The sequence below is a fragment of the Rhinatrema bivittatum genome, chromosome 4 (genome assembly GCF_901001135.1).
Source record: "Rhinatrema bivittatum chromosome 4, aRhiBiv1.1, whole genome shotgun sequence".
NCBI classification, from domain to species: Eukaryota; Metazoa; Chordata; class Amphibia; order Gymnophiona; family Rhinatrematidae; genus Rhinatrema; species Rhinatrema bivittatum.
In genome coordinates this window covers 339083710-339100498 of record NC_042618.1, presented here as the reverse complement: position 1 = coordinate 339100498, position 16789 = coordinate 339083710, and the positions used below count along the sequence as shown (strand labels likewise).

Below are 16789 nucleotides of genomic sequence, written 5' to 3'. Positions count from 1 at the left end.
GATGGCCTTTGTTGGACACAGGACAGAAAACCACAGCTATTCTGGGACGGGGAGTCTCAAGTATGGGCTCGTTCTCCTAGCGGAGCCAGGGGTAACATTAGAGTCCAGATCCTGCTGCACCACCAGCACGTCTTACCATTTTCTGGAGGCAGAGTATATTGAAGTTTCTCTGACCTTTCCCAACACCCTCCCCGCATCTTTTTTCTCCTGATGGGAGCGAGGGTCCCACTGCCCCACTCCCGGTGCCTCCAGTGCTGCTTTGACAGAGGCAATGCTGGAGGTGCTGGGATCAGGACAGTATGTCCCTTGCTCCCAACAGGGCAAAATAAGGTATGGGGGGGGGGGGGGAATGAGGAAGGTCGAGGAGGAAGGCCGATCCTCCTAATAATCAAAAACTGGGTCAAGGGGCCCGGGTACAATGCCGGGGATTTCTCCAGGATTAAAACAGTTTTGCAGGGCGAGGATAGCACAGCCCAACAGGACCTTTGTATGATGTTTTGGAGGGGGAAGGAAGGATTTGGCATGCTGGCCCTTTTATTTTTTTGGTTTTGTTTGTTCATGACAGCGCTATTTAGTTGGATATCTTTATCTAGCCACACAAGGCTAGATAAAGTAGAGTTGCTTATCTGTAACAGGTGTTCTCTGAGGACAGCAGGATGTTAGTCCTCACACATGGGCGACATCATCAGATGGAGCCCCGACATGGAAAACTTATGTCAAAGTTTCTAGAACTTTGACTAGGCACACTGAGCATGCCCAGCATGACCTATACCATGTATCCACGCGGGATCTCCTCTCCAGTCTTGTAATATAGAATTAAAAAAATAAGAGAAACGAAACTCCGCGGGGTAACAGGCAGGTTTCGTGAGGACGAACATCCTGCTGTCCTCGGAGAACACCTGTTACAGGTAAGCAATTATTTCTCTGAGGACAAGCAGGATGGTAGTCCTCATACATTGGTGAATCCCTAGCTACAGACTGCTCCCCAACACAAAAGGGGATCAACAGACACCCAACCAGGTGCCAACAGGCACAACAACACCGGTGCTGTTGGTACCAGAGGGGGAGACAGCCTGAACCCAAACAACAGGCCCTAGGCGGGAGAGTTGAATTCTAACAGGTTCTGAAGCCAGACTGTTATGTCCACCGGCTGCGGCCACCCGCAGCCAGCTCAACTCACCTCATGTCATGCTTGGCTCTGTGCTCCGGGTGTTCTCGCGGTTGCAGCCAGCCACTGCTACCAAGTTCCGCCTAGCTCCCAATGCTCAACATGGCGGCTGGGACGCCGCCAACCAGCGTTCCGACCCTGGGCCCCCCTAAGTGCTTGCACCATCAGTCCTCCTTTTAAAGGGCCAACGGCGGGAACTTCAGGCTCGTCCCCGGCTGATGACATCAGGGACCCGGGATATTTAAGGACTACTAACTGACTTGGCAGCGAGTTCCTTGGTTCCTACTCTGGTGATTTGCTCCAGTACGCAGGACCTGTTGTTCCTGCTCTACGGATTCCTGCTCTGCTCTTTGGGATCCTGCTATTGTGCTCCCGCTCCTTGAGGCCTGGCTCAGCGCGTCTATATCTCGGGACCCTGTCTCGACGCTCCCGCTCCTTAGGACCTGTCTCAGCGCTTCTACATCACAGGATCCTGCTACTGCACTGCCCCTCCTTGGGCTTTGCCTCAGCGCTTCTACTCCACAAGAACCTGCTACAGCGGATTCGCTACACAGGGCCTACTTCAACATTCTATTACACAGGCTCCTGCTCCCGCACTCCCTCTCCATGCGGTCTGCCCCACGTGGTCCTGCTCTACTGTCTCCAGAACTGCTGTAGCCTCTCCCCTTTCGGGGCCTTCTCTCTCTCTCTCCTCAACGACACCTCGACCTTGGACGTACCTGACCTCTCTGACTCTCCCTGCTTTCTGCCGTCTGTCTCTTCTGGGACCAGCCACACAGAGGCTCACCTAAGACCAGCCGGCCCCAGCACCCAAGGGCTCAACCTGCAGGGAATGCGGGCTGGTACTGGCAAAGTTCCTGTTGCCTCTGCTCCCGGCCAGCCTCGCCTCCCGATGGTGGGGACCTGCGGGGCTCAAACCCATAGATAGCGCCAACCCCAACTCAGGTCAAGGGTCCACAATTCCTAAAATAGACTGGCTGAATCTACTGCATGTCGGCCATCCCTATCCAGACAATAATGAGATGTGAATGTGTGGAGAGAATTCCAAATCGCAGCCTTGCAGATCTTCTCCACGGGAACTGCTTGCAAGTGGGCCACCAACGCTGCCATGGCTCTGATAGAATGAGCCTTGAAATGACCCCCAAGATGCAGTCCCGCTTGGGCATAACAGAAGGAGATGCAATCTACTAGCCAATTGGATACTATTTGGCAATGGCAACGCCCAACCTATTCTTGTCAAAAGAAATAAAAAGTTGGGTGGACTGTCTATGGGCTACTGTCCGCACCAGACAGAAGGCTAAGGCTCCCTTGCAGTCCAAACCATGCAGTGCTCGTTCGCCTTGGTGCGAATGGGGCCTGGGAAAGAATATTGGCAGGACAATTGACTTGTTGAGATGGAAATCCGTTACCACCTTAGGCAGGAACTTAGGGCACATATACCACCCTGTCATGATAAAACTTAGAATAAGCTTGATAAATGACTAAGGCTTGGAGCTCTCTGACCCTGCACGCTGAGGTGATCGCCACCAAAAATATGACCTTCCAGGTCAGGTACTTCAGGTCACAGGTACGCAGCAACTCAAAAAAAGCTTTCATCATCTGAGGTTGGGGTCCCAAGACACAGCAGGCCCCACATGAAGTGTACAACTATAGGCTGTACAGAGATGGGCATTCCATCTACACCTTGGTAGTATGTGCCAACTGCATTGAGATGAACTCTAATGGAGTTAAGTCTTTAAGCCAGCCTCCGATAGGTGTAGGAGGTAGTCAAACAGGTTTGGTGTGAGATAGGAGAACGGATCTAGGATCTTCTGCTCACACCACACAGAAAACTTTAGTCCATAGGACTTTCAAGTGGAAGGCTTTACAGAAGCCACCAGGACCTGAGACACATTCTCTGAAAGATCAAATGGCTGCAGGATTAACCTCTCAACATCCAGTTTGTGAGCCACAGGGCCTGGAGGTCGGGATGCCGCAGCCTGCCTTGATCTTGCGTGATGAGATCTGGGGAAGTTCCCAAACTGATTGGTCTCCAGATAGACAACTCCTGTAGAAGTGGCAACTTGACCTGTCTCCGTCAATGAGGGGCTAAGAGAATCTTCGCCACTAAGGGAATCGGAGGATATGCATACAAAAGACCCTTATCTCAATGATGGGCGAGGGCATCCAAGGCTGGTTTGCCATCTGACCTGTACAGGAAGAGGAACTGAGTCACCTTCCTGTTGCAGGAGAATGTGAATAGATCTATGTTCGGGCTCCCCCTGAGGCAGAATATCTGATTTGCTGCCCCCTGATCCTGGGACCACTCATAGCATCTGAAGGCTTGATTCAGCCTGTCTGCTACCACATTCTCCGTCCCGGCCAGGTACATGGCCATCAGCACCATCCTGTGAGACAGGGCACACGACCAGATCTGGATCGCTTCTTGACAAAGGAGGTATGATCCTGTGCCTCCCTACTTCTTGCCATACCACAGAGCTACTTGGTTGTCATTGTGGATCAGGACAACTTTGTTGGACAGCTGATCTCTGAAAGCCCATAATGTGTACCTGATTGCCCGAAGCTCCATGAAGTTGATTTGACAAGAGCGTTCCTGGTCAGACCAGAGACTCTGAGTGCTGAGCCCATATACATGAGCTCCCCACCCCAGGGTGGATGCATCCATGGTTAGGACAATTTGGGTAGGGGGGACTTCAAAATGAGATCCCCAAGTCCAGATCTGAAAATACCTGCCACAAGGACAATGAGTCCTGGAGAGATGGGGTGACTCAGATGCAATCCTGGAAGTTCTGAGTGGCCTGGCACCTGCAACCTCAGGGTCCACTGGGCTCTGTGTATGTGTAAACTTGCCAAGGGAGTGACATGAACGGATGCGACCATATGGCACAACCACCTCAACATATGCCAGGCTGACAGCTGCTGGCTCTGTTGGATCTCTGCCATCATGGTGATGGCCTTCTGGCATGGCAGGAAGGGCTTGGCCTGAGCCATGTCTAGCAGGGCTCCTATGAAGTCCTATTCAAGTGATGGGCTGAGATGGGACTTTGGGTAGTTGAAAACGAATCCTACTGACTCCAACATCTGGGTGGTCAAGTACATGGACCTGGTGCCCCCTGCCTGAGACATGCTCTTAACTAGCCAATCATCCAGCTATGGGAAAACATGCACTTACAGCCTGCAGAGGTACACCGCCTCCAAGGCCAGCGATTTTGTGAAGACTCTTGAGGCTGACACGAGCTCAAACGACAACACCCGAAATTAGAAGTAATGTTTTCCCACGAAAAATCTGTGATACTTCCTGTGATGAGGGAAGGTCTCGATATGAGTATATGCATCCTTTAGGTCAAGAGAGCAAAGCCAGTCCCCTTTTTGCAAAAGGGGGATCAAGGAGCCCAGAGAAACCATCCTGAACTTTTCTTTTCTTAGAAACTTGTTCAAGGCTCTTAGGTCTAGGATGAGACAGAGTCCTCCTGTTCTCTCTGGAATCAGGAAGTACCTGGAGTAGAATCCCTGCCCTGTTTGTCCTGGTGGTATGGATTCAATCACTCTGGCTATTAAGAAGGAGGAGAGCTCCGATAGCAGTACCTCCTGATGCACTTCTGGCCCCCAAAATGGGCATGGAAGGCAATTTGGTGGGCACCCAATAGGTTCAATTGGAGCCCTTGACAGACGATGGACAGAACCCACTAGTTCGAGTGTATACTGGGTCACTGGTTCGCAAAGAACTGCAGCCTTTCCCTGACCGGAGGGTCCATCGTCCTGGGTGCGGGCAACTGGCTTATGCTTCCTGCAACCCAGTCAATACCCTGTCCCCAGAGTTGACTGATGAGCCGGCTAGGGTTTCGGAGCGGCCTCGGAGGGAACGGGGAAAGCCAGCTGGTCTCCCTGAGGGCTCGGCTGCACACGCATGTTATAAAATCGAGCGTACATTAGTGTGCGCTGGGTGGCGCTCACAAATGTAGGCCGCGCGCGTACATTTTAAAATCTGCCCCTATATGTATATATGTAGTATATGTACAAATATATATATATTTTGAATGTGTTTATTAACTTTAAATCAAAGTGGAGAAAATTATAAAATACTAAGGGAAGTTACTTGGTGACAATTCACAAACATTGAGGGGAGATTGCTATAACATTAAAACACGATAAAAAACACCACGTTAAGAATAGTATCATGCTAAAAATTATAAAAAAAAACAGAGAAATCTATTTCATGATTAAGACCATAAGGTAACAGGGTGTTAAAATCAAATATAAATTTTTGTTCAAGTCGCAGAAGGTTACTGTCAAAATCTCCACCTCTCCAACTTTTATTTAGTTTCTTAATAGCACAGAATCTATACTCATCAAATCCGTGACCTGCCTCAATGCTGTGAGCTACTAACGGTTTGCCATCTGCCTTTCTATTCACCGCACTCTTATGCTCAATAATCCTTTTGTTAAGAGGCCTTATGGTCTTGCCCACATACATTTTTTTTGCATGGGCAAATCATACATAGAAACATAGAAGTGACGGCAGAAGAAGACCAAACGGCCCATCCAGTCTGCCCAGCAAGCTTTCACACCTATTGTTTTCATACTTATCTGTTTCTCTGACCGCTGAGGTCAGGGCCCTTATTGGTAACTTTTTGGTTCCAATTCCCTTCCACCCCCACCATCGATGCAGACAGCAGTGCTGGAGCTGCATCTAAGTGAAGTATCTAGCTAATTGGTTTGGGGTAGTAACCACCGTAATAAGCAAGCTACTCCCGTTTGTTTACCCTGCCTGTGCAATTCAGTCCTTGTTGGTTGTCTGAATATAAATCCTCTTTACTTCATTCCCCCTGTTGTTGAAGCAGTGAGCTGCGCTGGATATGTATTCCAAGTGAAGTATCATGCTTAATTGATTCGGGGTAGTAGCCGCCGTAACAAGCAAGCTACACCCATGCTTATTTGTTTACCCAGACTATGTAATTCATTCCTTGTTGGTTGATGCTGAATATAAATCATCTTTTATTCATTCTCTCTGCCGTTGAAGCAGAGAGCTATGCTGGATGTGCATTGAAAGTGAAGTATCAGGCTTATTTGGTTTGGGGTAATAACCGCCGTAACAAGCATTCCAAGTGAAGTATCAGGTTTAATTGATTCGGGGTAGTAGCCGCCGTAACAAGCAAGCTATACCCATGCTTATTTGTTTACCCAGACTATGTAATTCATTCCTTGTTGGTTGATGCTGAATATAAATCATCTTTTCTTCATTTTCCCTGCCGGTGAAGCAGAAAGCTATGCTGGATATGCATTGAAAGTGAAGTATCAGGCTTATTTGGTTTGGGATAGTAACCGCCGTAACAAGCAAGCTACTCCCCTGCTTTGTTGTGGATGCAAATCCTTTTTTCCACATTTCCTCATATCACACCATCGCTTCTGCAATTACTAAAACAGTCCAAAACATATTCCTTGTCAGTAGAGCCAATTTTATACTTTTAGCTTTCATATTAACATTGCAAACACTACACCGTCCACAAGGTCTATGGCCCACTGGTCTAATGTCTTTAGGGCGTTGTACCGGTAGGGATGATGGTGAAAGAATATCCTTTAAATTTTTATCTCGCTTATTAGCAATCATCACCTCCCTCTCTTTAAATACTGGTAGGACCTGTAAAATATGCCAGTGTTTTTTCAAACTTTTACTGATGTTATTTGTCAAGCATGTGAAGGTTGTAGGGCAGAGTATTTTGGTGTTCTTAGGTTTTGTTTTAGCCAGTCTTTGAATGAGAATAATTGATTTTCTTCACCTGCCATATCATAAAAACATCTATGTATCTTTTCCAAACAACTACATATTCTTCAAACTCATGTCTGCAACCGAACCATACTTCTAACTCCTAAAACAAAACCTAAGAACACCAAAATAGTCTGCCCTATAGCTTTCACATGCTTCACAAATGACATGAGTAAAATTTTGAAAAAACACTGGCATATTTTACAGGTCCTACCAGTGTTTAAAGAGAGAGAGGTGATGATTGCAAATGAGCGAGATACATTTTTTTTTTGAATGATTTGGTTTATTCAGTCTTTATCCTGCCTTAAGTAACAATAGTACTTTTTGGCGCGAAAATTACATATTTAAACGGCAAGGCACATCATGCAGGTTTGCAGTTCATTTATGGTCGGCAAGCTTGGCTACGGTTTTTTAAATTCCTGGCACTCACAGGTATTTTATCTTTGTTCAGTTGATGCATTTTATATTATTGCTTAAGATATACTTTAACATACAGTCAGGCAATTTATTTGACCGGCAATCAAGTACTCAAAGAGATGATTGTAGATTCACTATCAAAGCGCCTTGATATATGTATCCCACTTGCCGACATTTAAAGCACAAACTGTTTGGATTTTCACTGTTGTTGTACTCTGGTGGTTTAGTGTGCCCTTGGGCCTCAGCCCGGACCCAGGCCTTCAGGGCCGAGCCAAGGGTTGACGGTGGCTCCGCATGGTTGATGGTCTTACCCTCCGCCGGGCTGGCAAGCTCCCAAGGCCAACATCCGAGGATGCTGGAAGTTGAATGGTCCTCCGACCATTCCAAGCCCTTTCGGACCTGCTGCGAGCAGCATGGAGCAGCAGGCCTGGCCTGAGGTTGACGGCAGACGGGCCTTGACACGAAGACATGACACTGACTGATGCGACGGCATCTAGACAAAGATACTGGGATGATGCAACGACATCCTTGGACGAAGACATGGGGTTGATGCAACGGCATCCATGACAAAGAACTTGACATCCAAATAGGCAAAACACAAGGCATGGACATTGGCACTGTCTCTCAGGGCGCCCTACTCGGGCCACCCGCGGGACTGAGTCGCGGACCACCCTGTCCCACTGCGCGCCCTACGCAGCCCTTGTAGGTTGGACACGGACCATGAGGAGAACGGGACAGCACAGGAAAGATCCAGGACATGACGGCTCAAGAGCGCAGGACACCAGTCCACCTGCAGGCCACTCCAACCCGGGAAAGATGTCGTCCGAGGGAGTCCGACCCACAGGACCAGAAGGCTCAGGAGCGTAGAAGACAAGACACAGGAACACACATCAGGACGTGGAGGAACATAGCGAGACATCAAAACATGGACCGGGACCTCAGGCGGAACACCAAGACATGAAGACATGGAAGAAGGCAGACGAGACGAGGAGCTCCACGAAGACAGAAGACCTTACAACTCTGGCAGGCAGGAGCCTCCAGAGGGAAGACACCACGATGCAAGGCCAAGAACAGACTGACGAAGCAGCCCTTTATAGGGCTGAGGCAGGAAGTCCCATTGCAAGTGGGGCCAGCACACTTCCTGTGCCTGGCCCTTTAAATCTTGAAGAGAGATGCGTGCCGGCGCCTAAGGAGAGGAAACAGGGGCTGTGCAGGACCTTGGCCAGCGGCCTGCACTGCGTCTGTGTGTCAGACGCCGGCAGGGCCTGAGGAGCAGGCCCTGACGTCGGCAGCGGCTCCAGCCGCCGGATGGCACCAGGGCTTGCGGCCTAGCGCCGCGAAGATGGAAGGCAGCGTTGGGGCAGTCCCAGCCCCGAAGAAGGACGCGGCTCCGACCACAGAGAACAGGAGACTCCAGGGAGGCCTCCGGGCCGCGTGGGCAGCAACGGACCGTGGCTCCAGCCGCATGGAAGGCCCGGCGGCGGCGTCCTGCCACGTCGGGTGAAGAACCGCATGGGGTGAGTGAGCCTGCTCACGGGGAAACCCGCGGGCAGCGCAGTCATAACAACTGCGTGCAAGTTTTAAAGTTTAGGCAATGTTTAAATTCATTTAATTTCGTCTAGCTTTGACTATCACTCCAGTTTTATTTGGTTGTGCTATTCTGTAACATAGTATAAAGGAATCCTTAACATACAGTCCGGCGATTTCATTTGACTGGCATTTTTTATTATCAATCGGGCATTTAGAGAGAGACTGCGGGTTAGCGGAATCAAGGATTTTTGACACATAAGCTTCAAGTATACAAACAGATCATTTACATCCCTGAATAGCAGGCTCTTTTTTTATTTTTATTATTCATTTTATTATTCATTTTTTATAGTTTATGCAATTTTTTATTTTAATTAATAGTTTTTATCTTTCATTTAATATAAATTTTGTACTGTGATTGAAAGCACATTATTATACAACAAAATTTTATATCAAATACATGGTATTAGAGCATGCTCTTCAAGGTCAGGATTTTTTGCTTATGTCATATTTCACTCCGTGAGAACATTTATTGACTTTTTCCACATTTCATTTATTCACATGCCGTTTTATGACTTTTAATTTTGATTTATATTTTGACTTTTAACATGGATGTTAAGATGCTGTGAATATGAATCACTACCAATAAGCAACCACTGGTGTCATATTTTGAAGGTTCTGCTGAAACAGGTAGATATAAAGTTGTTTCACTACTCTCTCAATTAAGTGCCTTTTAGCTAGACTGTTTTTTATATTTATATTTTTTTATTTTATGTATATTTTAATTAGTGTAATCTTCATTTTTTATTTTGCATTTTTTAGTCTTTTATGATTTATATAGGTACCAACTTTATAGCAGATGTTCTGTCCCCATTAAAGGGTACATGTTTGTGTCTGTATATAGTGCAGCCCATCTGTGTTTACCACAGCCCTTCCTTCCTAGTACTTGTGACACTTTCTGTAACCCAGCACAAAAGTCTGAGAGCCCTGCCTTTAAAGGGAGTGTGCCTTTAACAGAAGCCCCCTCCCTTCATGTTCCCTCCTGTGTCACTTGGGTCCTGGGCTCTCTGCTATTGGATCTCGCCCCTTACCTCAGCCTGAGATTTCTCCTGTAACACTTTCCAAGACGGTGGGTCAGTCTCAGCTAGGCCAGTAGAAGACTCACGTGCCTGTAACCTTTGTTACATGAACAGCTTTTTACGTTCCTCCTACCGCTTTAATTATAAAGACTAATCAGCTTCAACCCCACGTTCTCTTACCCTGCGTCCCAAGAAACTTCACCTCCCTTCCCCTGCCTTCCTCCAGCGACAAGGATCTCTGCCAGAGGCATAGACGTTTGAAAGCAACACTTGTAAGTAATAAGAAATTATCTTTACAATAAATGACTTCAAAAATAAGGATCTTTGTTTTGAAGATTGATTGGGTGGAACGTTAGCTGCTTTGGATGAGGAAACTTGGGAAGTTTCTGTGAGACAAAACAGTAAAAAAGCTGTACAGCAGACGATGCTTTTTTAATTCTATTTTTACTTTTGATTTCATTTATGCAACTTTAAATACAATTTTTTATTAATAATTGACTTCTAATCATCATGAGAAGTGAATTAATTAATTTTAAATATACAAATAAACTAATGGGAGGTTATTTTGCTGACATTACTAATTTGTGTTTTCTATACATATCACTCAAGGCTTTTTATCAAGTTGTGCTTAAATGTATATGTTTGCAACAAGCAGACCACCTTGCACATAGCAGCACCATCATAGGTAATCTTGTCTTAAATTCTGTACCATTTGGGTATCATTTGCATGTATCATAGTTTTTTATATAACGCCTGTCTATCTTGTTTGCATCACTTTTCCATCCTTTTGGTTGTTATTTATAATTTTTTTCTCATGTTTTTATCTTTTATAATTTTAAGAAATTATGTTCATTATTTTCCTTCAATATTATTTAATATGATTTAATTACTTATGTCCATATTGTGTATATGTTTATATATGTTTGTTTTGTTCACAATAGCCCCTGAAGCAGCTCAGAATAGAGCGAAACTCAGCCTGAGTCGAGCTTTTTATGACTGTTTGTGCTAATAAAGAATCCTTGGTGTTTACCGATCTTCTTCTATTGAATCCAGCAGACTACTGGATGAAGTAGACCCCGTTTGCCTTCTTATTAATGGAAGGCACTGTGAGGGGGTGTTCCCATATCCTCAGAAGCAATTCCTTAAACATCTTGAGTTCTGGGATTGCCACAATCTCCTTAGGAAGCTCAACGAACTGGAGGATCTCAAGCATTTTGAGCCTAACATCCTGGAGGAGAAGGTTCTGAAGGGAGACCCTCAGAACCTTCAGAGGAGGACTCCAAAGTGTCATCCCCCCAGGGGTCATAGGGTCCCTCATCCTCACTGTAAGCCACAGAGGATGAATCCCTTGGTGCTTGGCCTTTGTCCAGAGGTGCAAGACACCGGTAGAACTAAACAGGAGGCAGCAGGTCTCTGTCTTTTTGCCGGCCTCATAGGAACTGGAAATGACCCCCGTGGGAACCAACGCCAGATGGATTTGTAACACAACAATGAGCACATTGAGCTTCTCCAGAAGTGGTAGGAGGATGGGTGCACCATGTCCGGTGCCATTGGTGCCACAGGACCAAAGACCTGCAGCGACCGGTCCACAGCTAGTTGGTCTCAGTGCTCCAGCTCCTCCTCGAATGTAGCCGATGCCAACACCAACGTAGAGGAAGGAGTTTTGGCCAGGACCCTTGAGGTGGATCGGTGACTGGCATCAGGACCAATGGAGACCATCGTGGACCCCCGGCACCGACGGAGGATTGGCAATCCTTGCCATGGGGTGACATTGCAGCAAAAGCCAGTGCATCAACAGGTACCAGTGCCAATACTTCTTCGGCTTCCCTTGATGCTCGACCCAGTCTTTCCCCAGTGTCGAGGCCAATGACAAGGAACACATCATCCTCAGCCTGGAGATTGACAATGGTCAGTCTCCAGAGTCCATATCTGCCAGTGGCATCCACAGAACTCATGGTCCCTCCGATGTTGATGGCTCGGTATCCATCGGTGTGGCTCCTTGGTCCTTTGTTGCTGATGATGCCAATGGCTCTGACTTCTTCAACCGGAAGAGCTATTCCATCTTGTCGAGTCAAAGCAGATGTCCCTTTGGGGTCATCTGTGCACATAAGTGGCAACCTCGGGCGTCATGTGATGCCCCCAGGCAGAGGGCACATCAGCTCAGCCTCAATTTCCTGTCCGTCTCACTGTCCCGCACCCCCCCCCCCCACTACCCCCATGTCTACCCACCAGTCTACCCTGTTCTTCCCCCGTCCATCGCTCTTAGGTCCATGTCTCTCCCACTGTGCTCCCCTTCCCCCTCCACGCCCCCCCCCCCCCCCCAGGGTACCCCCGCCATCTCACTTCTCACCGCTAGGTCTCCTCCTACTCCCCTTCCATGATTCTACAGCCCTAGATACTTAAGATTCCTAAGATATAAGTTACATAGTCTTAATGTTATTTTGGTTACATCGTTTTTATTGTGTTGATATTGTTATATTGCTATATTTTATATTGCTTTTTCCTTCGGTCCTAAGTAACCCTTTCTCACCATCTCCCCTGTTAATCTCTACTACTCCCCACCCTAGGTTTTTTGGTTCAAAATTGTTATGCTCTAAATGGTTTTGCAAAACATTAATACCATGTCACCGACCAAGTTTTCACCCCCTGTTCGATGTACTTCTCCTATGTTTGATGTAAACCGATGTGATATGACGGGTCATGAATGTCGGTATTGAAAATAAATAAAGTGGATCTGTGATGGACATGGTCGTCAGGCACGGGGGGCATTGCCATAAACCGGACATGGCCATGACAGACGAAACAAAAGGGGCACAAACCGAAGGCAATGTTGGCAGGGCGTTGATGGCCAGCAGGCACCAATACACCGCCACCACAGGGAATCAACCGTGAAAGGAAACTTACCCAAATCACCATAAAACCCTGACTAGGAGAAGCTACAGGAGGGCACAGAGAGGGACCCATGACGGAACAAAAAGGAAGAACCGTGAAAAACGCAAGAAAAAAAGAACAAAATTTTCCACAAGCCAAAAATAGCCAAAGTGAGCTCACTCACACAGCGAGGCTTACAGCTCCACAGAAAAAGAGAGACTGGAGAGGAACCCTGTATGGATGCGTGGTATAGGGCATGCTGGGCATGCTTAGTGTGCCTAGTCAAAGTTTTAGAAACTTTGATATAAGTTTTCTGCATCAGGGGCTCCATCTGATGATGTCACCCATGTGTGAGAACTATCATCCTGCTTGTCCTCTGAGAACTAAAAAACCTACCCAGCTATATTCAAATATGGCTGGTTAGGTTGTTTTTTAGTAATCCGATTAAATGCTGCCAGAAAACTTGTCCTGTATACTATACAGTGTATAGGATAACCTAAAGTTATCTGGCTAACGTTAGCCAGGTAACTCGTCCATTAAACAGCCTATTGAACAATGTCTGCAAAGTAACTTAGTCCAAACACCTGGATCTATCATGTAAAGTTAAACTTGCAAAGAAAAGTCAAATGAAAACACCCTCCTCCACTGAAAGAAGTCTGTTAAACATCTACCATAGAAACAGAAATGATGTGCACAATTGTGCACCCCCCTTGTGCGCGCCGACCGGGTTGCGCAAACAAATCTGCGCCCGCACGCAGGTTTTAAAATCTGCTCCAATATGTTGCCTGATCCTTAAATGAGCCCATGCCTTTAAGAACGTCTTACCTTTTTCAGCTCCTGCTGGCCCTCCCACTGTTTTTGAGAGGTCTTCCATGGCTCTACCTATCTGGGCACCCTTTGCAGATGTCGTACTGGGTGCGGATCTTGGTTTCTTCATACCAAAGAGAGCAGCATCCATTTCCTGAGAGGGTGGAGATTTGCACGATACATCACTCAGCAGCTGCTCTATTGCAAGAGCAAGCCCTAATTAAGTCTTTATGTAATATATGACATGGCAATAGAGGTCATAAGAAGAGATGCACTGACAAGTATGTTAATACAACAGTAGAAACTAATCTGAGGGCCAACCCATTGGCTATCCCCATGCACTGCCATGTGGAAGACCTGGGTTTGATTCCTGGGTCAGGTTTTTTGGGCTGGCTGGGAATGCTATGTAGGTAGCATTAACAGCCCCTGGGGTAGGAAACCCCAGACATCGCATAACAGTGATACCTAGTGATCAGATTTAGGGCCCAAGACTATAAGGTTCTGAAGGGGGCACTGGTGCATGGCCCCCAACTGAGGACTATCACTGCAATTACTGAGCTAAAGTAATTTGGGAGGAGGAATGCAAAATAAGAAACATTCTGGGGTAGTTGTGAATGAATGCTCATAGTGCCAGATCCAGCCCTAGTTCCAACTGAGTTCCTGCTCTCAACGAGAAGGAAAAAACTGCCAAGTCAAAAAACAACTAACTTGATAAAACGTATTTGCATGTCTAGGCCAAGCTAACAGAAAAGTAATTTGTACATCACGGAGCTCCTTTACATCCTACAGACAATGATGAAACAGGCTAAACAAATGTTGGGACTTATTTTTTCTGTACTCCTGTTTTACGATCACGCTGAAACCATGCCAAGCACTGATAAGTCATGAGGCCATAGATTTATTCTACTGATTGGAGAGGGGGGATGGGGGGGAGATACATTCCCTGATTTGTACAGTAAGCAGATTGTGAAGAACCAATAATCCAGGTGTCTGATTTTGGTTATATTTGGGCAGCAAGTCTAACATATGCATGTTTTTGTAAACCATTTTGCTTTATTGCCATGAAGGAACTGGAACATTTATCTAGAGCAAAAATTAACTTCTAAAGGGCTGTGAGGCTTAGAGCCATTCTTTCTTTCAGAATATTGATACCAAACACCCCAGTAAAATCTGAAATGGAAACTGATGATTTGAAAGACTTTTATAAAACATGGCATAGGAAAATTGGTTCTTCCCTGCTAATTTTCATTCCTGTAGTACCACAGATCAGTCCAGACTTCTGGGTTTTGCCTCCCTGCTGTTATGGTTTTGAGGTGTTGGAGTGGATTCTTGGGTACTGCAGTGATGGCCACTCCCACGAGGAGCAGCCCCGTGAGGAACCGCAGTACTAGGCTAGACTCTATACACGCAGACACAGAGAAGTAGAATTCATTGTACAGCTGGATGGTACTGCCCGGGGCGGGCAGCAGTGAAGGTAGTCCAGGGGTCTTCAGCAGAGGAGACCAGTCTCACATTCGAGTAGATGATAGGCAGCGCGGCGTAGCAGGGCAGGTCCCGGATGTAATCCTGAGTGCTGAAGCTGAACGTGAGACAGACTGAAAGTAGTACTCACTGAGCAGAAGCTGTATTGTAGAAGGCCCTGGCAGGCAGAAGTTGTTCAGTGGCAGGCACCAGATTAGGGAGAGCAGGCCCTCGAGGAGCAAGTACCCGGTATCCCAGGATAGGTACCTTAAATAGAGCAGAAGGGCCCCCGAGGAGCAGGTACCCAGGTTAGTGAAGAATACCCCGAAGGGCAGAGAGAGCTTCCTGCAGCAGTTGGAAGCGGCAGAGCAGCTTAGACCGGAGGCAGTCCAATCCTTGCTAACTCAGTTTGTTAGCAAAAGAAGGGCAGACTAAATACCAGGATGTGATGATGTCACTTGGAGGGGACTCCCCCGAGGTTCCCACCATGACGTGGATATAGATGTGGGTGGCGTGCGCGCATGCGCGCACCCTAGGAGGCCCTAGAAAAATCATGGTGAACACCGTCGCCATTGCCGATCCGGGGATGCCGGAGAGAGCAGCATGAAGACGCAGCAGCAGCCATCTTCCCAAGGCTTGAGGAGAGAGAAGGAAGAAAGGTGAGGCACAGAGGTTGAAGCCATCTGAGACCGACGGACGCAACACCCGCCAGCAGATGGAGACAGAGAAAGTTTCACTGATACTATACATAACCCATTGTGCCATCTGCAGTCCCTCAGTATTGACCTGTATCCAAGCCAAGATGACAGCAATAAATATAAATTTCAAAGAACACTTCTATGCAAACTCCTTCTCCTCCAACGAGCCAGAAGAAGGTGAAGTTGCTGAAAAAAAAGACAATGGAAAACTCGTTTCCCCAATTTAACATAAGCGATCAGCATTGAAAACCTCCAACAACTCTGCACTATGTATGAAGCAACGGTACAAGCGGCAGAATCTCGTCCCCAGTAAATGGGCAGGTCTCTGGACTGATCTGTGGTACTACAGGAACAAAAATTAGCAGATAAAAAACAATTTTCCTTTCCCTGTATATACCCAGATCAGTCCTGACTCCTGGGATGTATCTAAGCTCTCCTTAACTTGGGTGGGACTTGGAGATTTCTGCTTGTAGAACACTCATCAAATCACATGGAAGCCAGCACCCCGACAGCCAAGTGATAATGCCTAGCAAAAGTGTGCAACAACTTCCCAGTAGGTGCCAAGCAAATTTCACATGGAGACATCTGTTTTGATTCATGTCAGGAAGTCACCTGAGAATGCATGGAGTGCACCCCGAAAACCCCCCGGCAGCAGACAACCTTTAGAAACATAAGTCAACTCGATCACTTCCTTCAGCCAGTGCAAATTGTAGTCTTAGACTCCTTACTTCCTTTCTTTGGACCACTCCACAGTACAAAGAGATGATCAGACCTAGGGAAATCATAAGTGACCTTTAGATATCTCAATAATGCAGGCCTCCCATCTAAGGGAATAAGTTCCCCCGCATGAGGCGTAGAGGAATCCAGATCTGGAAAAGCTGGAAGCTCTGCTGCCTAAGATGGAACACAGACTACCTTAGGCGGAAAAGAAGGCATCATGCATATAGATACCCCGGAATCAGACATCCTTAGGAAGGTATCTCAACATGACAGCGAA

The 16789-nt window shown here is 46.9% G+C and overlaps 1 protein-coding gene across 1 annotated transcript in view; it reads right to left on the bottom strand.

Annotated features, from left to right (window-relative positions):
* Nucleotides 1-16789, bottom strand: part of FBF1 (Fas binding factor 1) — a 183281-nt gene that overhangs the window by 121855 nt on the left and 44637 nt on the right. The window contains exon 7 of the mRNA XM_029600467.1: nucleotides 13652-13787. Coding sequence (XP_029456327.1) covers nucleotides 13652-13787 — 136 coding nt within the window. The remainder of the gene's footprint in view (nucleotides 1-13651; nucleotides 13788-16789) is intronic.